Source organism: Panthera pardus, unplaced genomic scaffold (assembly GCF_024362965.1).
Source record: "Panthera pardus isolate Hobbes unplaced genomic scaffold, ASM2436296v1 HiC_scaffold_17, whole genome shotgun sequence".
NCBI classification, from domain to species: domain Eukaryota; kingdom Metazoa; phylum Chordata; class Mammalia; order Carnivora; family Felidae; genus Panthera; species Panthera pardus.
In genome coordinates this window covers 19,075,159-19,081,158 of record NW_026526732.1, presented here as the reverse complement: position 1 = coordinate 19,081,158, position 6,000 = coordinate 19,075,159, and the positions used below count along the sequence as shown (strand labels likewise).

Below are 6,000 nucleotides of genomic sequence, written 5' to 3'. Positions count from 1 at the left end.
TATCATTTTACCTTAGAAAACACTGGACTAATACTTTCGCCCTCTTTGTGGGTGCATTTAAAAATAATAGAATGTTTGGGGATTACCAGAGATGAGAGGATACGAATGTAAAAAAAAAATTGGATCTCATTTTATTGTCTATCACTATCCTCTTCTCGCTGGGCTATCTTTCTGTTAGTGACCTCCAGGTCTTTGACTTCTTGCACATTTTTCTTTTCACCTTTTGTTCCCTCCCTAAAGAAAGAAAGGCATGTTATAATAGAAATGAATAATCTAATGGTATCCTGCTGTGACTCCCTACTGTTTCTTGTCTCTCCTTCTTGCATATATGTGTTGTCACATGAGTATAATGTATACAGATCAGACATCTTACCAGACGCCTCCACCCAGGCTTCCCCTAATGTAGTTGCCTCACCCCCAGCCACCAGAGAACAGATTGCCCGTTACATCACTCAAGTGTATTGTTCTCATTTCTCCCTATGGCATATGTTCCTTCTAGATGCTTTTTAGCTCATGGTTAAGGAGAGGCAAAACATATTCTGCATTTTAAGATTAATATTATATATACTTGACTTTTACAAGGCTAGACACCCTGGGGACTGACGTTTAACAGATGTTAATGGAATTTAATTTTTACGCACCCTGTGCGAGAACATTTATCTTTGGGATAAAATGCTGTGAAACCTATGTGGCACCAAGAAAATTTCATAATAAATGATTTTTCACTCTATATCCTTAAATCAAGTTACAGAGTCTGAGCAAAGTGGAAAAGCTGTTTCCTGATATTTAGAATTTAAAACCTGAATATGATTATCATTAATTTATTACACTGAGCGTATCAATAGGCATTTTGCCAGAGTTATCACTAGTGCAAAACAATTCTAAAATGGTGCCTATAAAGAAACTTTTTTCACAACCTATTTTTCCATTGATTTTCATTAGGTAAGAAGTTCTTCCTGGAAAAAAAAAAAAAATCTGGCCCCAAACATATTAAATAATAAACAGCATGATAAGTGTTCTGAAAATTTTCATGTAAAAAAAAAAAAAGCTCTAATAAAGCAATACCACTCAGAAGTACTTGTAAAATTATAGGCACTTGACAATGTATGTTGAGTAAATTAATTTGCTGTTCTAAGGCTATGCCTAGGAACATAATAGCCACTTGTTTGTTTTTTTTTTTTTTTTAAGTACATTTTTGTGTGGATGTAAACTACAGTTTAATTTCAGATTTCGGCTAATGTTAGGATTCATAGAATTTGGATTATCAATTCAAGCTTTTAGAAAATAGAACTTTTGTAATCTTCCTAATTAATGAACTAATATATATTAAAAGAAACTTTCCATTTATTCCATACGTGTTAAAAATCTGAGAGCTCTCCAGTTCCATTTAATGAAGAAAACTCTTCTCTTTTTAGTTCAGTGACTGGCACTGGGATGTCTACTTAATACACATTTGATGAGTAAATGAATGATTGCGACAGGAGCCAGGCACTTACAGAAAAATGAGGTCATGTGGCAATTGTGATGAGCATTCGAGGAAATCAAGATGGTTGCTGCTCTGAGAACCTGCTGCTCAGGTTCTATCCTGAGCTAGCTGTGTGATCTCAGGTAAGTCCATTGTCCTTCCTGAGCCTTGACTTCCTCCATGCAAACGCGGATGTTTCAGACAATCTCGAGTGGCCTCCTACCTCCCAAACCCTAGTTCTAAATCTTAATATTAACCAGTCATTCTTTCCAGTTTTGCTTTGGACGGTAGCCATGGGTAGAGACCCATTTAGGCTATAAACCCTCTGCCTTTGAAATTACATGTAGTGGCCTCTAGAACTAAATCTCTTTAGGCTTGTATGCTAAGGCAAGCAGTAGAAAGATAGAAGCCTTGAGGGTTCACACATAAAAGAGGTGAGCCAGTGGAGGAGACCAGAGAAGGAGAAGGATATCTAGAAAAAGCGCCCCTGTAGTTCAGAAGTCTCCAGACAGCAGGTTTTCTCTAGAGGTTAACAGTAAGTTTTATTTATGACTGATTAACAACTGATTAATTTATAAAAGGCTTCCCTTCCAAAGGGAGCACCAGGATACTTTATTTCCTAATTGGATGGTGACTTTGCACATAAATAAAGGAGAATCACTGCTGCCTGTTGGGGTGACAGTTTGACAAGGCAGGTTTATTCTTGTCTCCCTCCTGATTTACTATATGACCTTGGGCCAGTCATTTATCTTCCCCCAAACCAGTTTCGCTAATTATAAAATGGAAATAAAAATACTTGCTGCCTTCACAGAGGATTAATGAGATAAGGTGAATGTCTTTAAGCTCCCGGAGGGGAAAAGGCTGTATACAAGTAAGCAAAGAACTAGTCAGAAGCTGCTGGACTTTTCGCACGACTTGGGAAAGAAAGCCCTAATGATAGAACCCCAGAGGTTTAAGTTTTCTAGCCCAAAAGAAAGGGGGGTGGTGTGGACTCCTATCTTACAACCAGCCCAAGTTTTCCTCCAGCATACGTTGGAGACTGGAATGCATAGCAGCTGGCAGGCAAGCCTGAATTTATTCCTCCAGGGTTCTAGCTCTTGATCCATCCTGAACGGCGACATCTTGGGGAGGGGTCAAATTAGTGTTCTGCTTCCTCAATTTCTTCTTCTGTAAGATGCTGAATGTAATACTACTTAGTCAGATACGTGGAGATACATGTATAGATTCCTGACATATAGTGAGTTCCAAGTAAGTATCTTCTATAACTTATGTCTTCAGCAGCAAAATTCAAACTGCTGGAATGTTTTCCTCCTAAAGATCAAAGGTCCTTAGGAAAGAGCGTTTGAGGTACAATGGTAAACGTGATGTAAAAATTCTTCATTTAAAAGGTGGGGCAGGGAACTAATACAAAGATCGATTCAGCTCACTCTCTTACGCTGAATAAAGCGTGTTTGGACAACGCCTTAAAATTCGCCTGCGCGACCGCAAGGGGGCACTGTGAGTCTGCTTTGGCGCGGGAGAGGCGACAGCAGCGCGGGGCCGCGAGGACTGGATCCCAGCGTCCGGGAGAAACGCCCCGCCCCAGCTCGGGCTCCGGAAGGAGTGGCCTTGATGACAGCAGGAGCGAGGGGCTACAGGTAGCCCGACAGCTCTTCGAGCTCGTTCTCCTCCCACCCTGCAACAGGTCCCTTCCTGGCAGGTTCTTCCTGGCGGCTCTTCATAACGTGGGATCCGCTCGCTAGTGCCTGAGCTCAGAAACCCGGACACCCTAGCCCCGGACCCCCCCCCCCCCCCCCGCCCCCGAACTGTAGGGAACATTTTGGGTGCGCCTAGGTGGGGTGCTTTTCCGGGCAAAAGGGTCAAAGCTGCCGTTTGCTTCTTTAAGGGGTCTGTGTCCCTTAAGGGGTTAAGCTTTTCTGATTTAGGGAAAGAGGACTCTCCCCTCCCCCACCCCCCAAAGCCAAATGCGCAATTCTGGAAACGACTCTGAAATCATCAGTAGTCTGTCTCCAAGGTCCAGGTTAGCGGATGGCACTCCCCACCGGGACTCCTCCGGGAACAGCGCCCAGTTTCGGTCCTCAAATATCTCAGGCGCGAAGTTGAATCGCCCTTCTGCGAAAAGAGAGGAGACCTGCCCCATCGAGTACCTCGACCAAAATTCTCTTAGCCCCAAGAAGAGGTCAGATAATTCAGGAAATGTAGTCGAGGCACTCGCTCTGTTCCACCTGCCGCTCGGGTGCCCACCCCCAGGCGTTTGCCCAGGCATTTGGGAAAAAGGGGGAAACTCGGCTGATTCTCTTCCCTGGAGAGAAAGTGCGGCGCGCCAAGGTGTCCCAGCGTCTCCTCTAAAGCCGGCTGGGTGGCGGTGTATCCGTGTCCTCGCGATCCCGGGCGGGAGGTGTGAGCTCTGCTCCCTGGGCTCCAGGACAGGTCGCCGGAAGCGTCCCTGGGGACAGAGCCACCCGGGAGATTCGGGCGGAATGCAAGGTGGGCGGACCGGACTGAAAGCACACTGGAGACGAGGATGAAAGAACCTGGCAGAAAGTAGGGTGGGGGGACCGGGTGGAACGCGCCGGCCCAGGGGAAAGGTCCGACCCATCCCAAACTTTCGCAGACTCGGGGGCTTCGGAGGGGAGAGCCAGGCAGGAGCGCCAGCTTTTTCCGCCGCCCCGCGCGCCCCGCCGCAGCGAGGAGGGGCGGCACGCAGCGCCGGCGGTCCCCTCGTCGCGCCCACCCGCCGGGCTAAAGCGCCGCGGCTCGGGGCTGTGGGCGGGCGTCCACGGAAGAAGCCAGACCGCCTGGCTCCGGCCTGCGCGCCGGCTCCGAGGAAGGGGAGCTAACTCGGATTGGGCAAGGAGGAGGGCAACTTGGCCTCACGGCCTCGCCCGGCCGGGTCAGGCAGCGGGACGTGCCCTTGGGCTGCCCGCGGGCGCGCCGGCCGAAGTCGGGGCGGCTCGCGACCAAGTGAGATTTCCACGAGCTAGAGAAATCGGATTAAAAAGAAATGCACAGAGCGATCCCAGGCAGCCGCGGGAGCCGGGCAGCCTAGAAGCCGCCCCCTGCGCGCCGGGAGGACGGCGGTGACCCGCACTCGCGAAGACGAGGCGCTCCAGGGCGGCCGCGGGGCTGCGCGGAGGAGCCGCCTCCCCAGCGTGGGGCGCGCGTTCAGACGCCGCCACCGGCCGCCGGAAGGCGAGATGCGGCGCGCGGCTCCCGGCCGGTCCCGGCGGAGCAAACTCCGGGGCGGCACCGCGAGCCGCTGACCCGGCGCGAGTCCGAGGGCTGTGCCGGCCCCGCCCGCCTCCGCCCCCTCCCGCGCCCGCCGCGCGCCCCTCCCCGCGGCGGCGGCGCATCCAGGGGCGGCGCGGAGCCGAGCGGAGCGGCTCGCACAGCCGCCAGTGCTTGCGAGCTCCAGGCTGCTTGGGGAATTCACTTTGCCGCTTTTACGCTTCTCCCTCTTCGGGATTCTTCTGCTGGCTTTCTGGCTCCGGCCCTCTCCTTTCCTTTACACGGAGAACTTCGCGGCGGTTTCTCTTTCCCCTTGGAGGAGAGGATTAAAAGTTCCAAGAACTGGTGCCGCCCGTGCCGCTCGGGCGCTGGGACGGTGCTTGCCGGCGGGGTTCCAGTCCCACCATGTGCACCAACATAGTTTACGAGTGGCTGAAAGCGCTGCAGCTCCCGCAGTACGCGGAGTCCTTCGTGGATAACGGCTACGATGACCTGGAGGTGTGCAAACAGATCGGGGACCCGGACCTGGACGCCATCGGGGTGCTGGCGCCCGCGCACCGCCGCCGCATCCTGGAGGCCGTGCGCCGGCTGCGGGAGCAGGATGCCGCCGCCGCCGGCCTCTACTTCACGCTGGAGCCGCAGCCGCCGCCCGTGCCGCCCGCGGTGACCGTCCCCACCGGCCGCCGGGGGGAGCCGTGTGGCGGCCCGGCCTCGGGCACTCGCGGGGACCCCCGCAGCCAGACGACCGCCCCCCGCAGCAGGGAGCTGGTGAGCTACCCCAAGCTGAAGCTGAAGATCATGATCAGGGATAAGCTCGTCCGCGACGGCATCCACCTGAGCAAGCCCCCGTACTCCCGCAAGGTAAGGAGGCGCCGCCCGGACCGCGCGGGGCGCGCGGCGGGAGGGGACACGGCCCAGCGGCGGCAGCGCATGCCAGGTGACGACGGGGAGGCCAAGGATGCTTTGGGTAGTTGGGATGCTCTCGTCTGTTCTTTCCGTATTCGCTCTTGGGTCCTTCCTTCCCGGTGTCACCAGCGGTTGGTAAGGCAAGATCCCGCACCCAGGTGTCAGTTCTAAACGAGGACCAAGTCTCCGCTTAGTGTCTGGGGCTCACCTGCCAGGAACCGGAATGAGCGGCGCTTCTCCAGGAGCGAAGGGCAATTCCAGATACCCTCTGTGGTAGTGTTTAAGTCTGGCAGGTACCGGAACGGTGGCTAATACCTACCTTGGTGTCGATCTTTTTTTTTTTCTCTCATCCTTTTCCTTATCTTTTTGAGAAATTTCCAGAGGAAAATTGACGAACTCTT

At 52.4% G+C, this 6,000-nt stretch overlaps 1 protein-coding gene across 3 annotated transcripts in view; it reads left to right on the top strand.

Moving 5' to 3' along the window:
- Positions 1-4,747: 4,747 nt before the first annotated feature.
- SAMD5 (sterile alpha motif domain containing 5) overlaps positions 4,748-6,000 on the top strand; it is a 51,901-nt gene continuing 50,648 nt past the window's right edge. For all 3 annotated transcript variants that reach the window (XM_019424992.2, XM_019424988.2, XM_019424989.2), the window contains exon 1: positions 4,748-5,554. In XM_019424992.2, the coding sequence (XP_019280537.1) occupies positions 5,099-5,554 (456 nt within the window). In that variant the 5' untranslated portion in view covers positions 4,748-5,098. The remainder of the gene's footprint in view (positions 5,555-6,000) is intronic.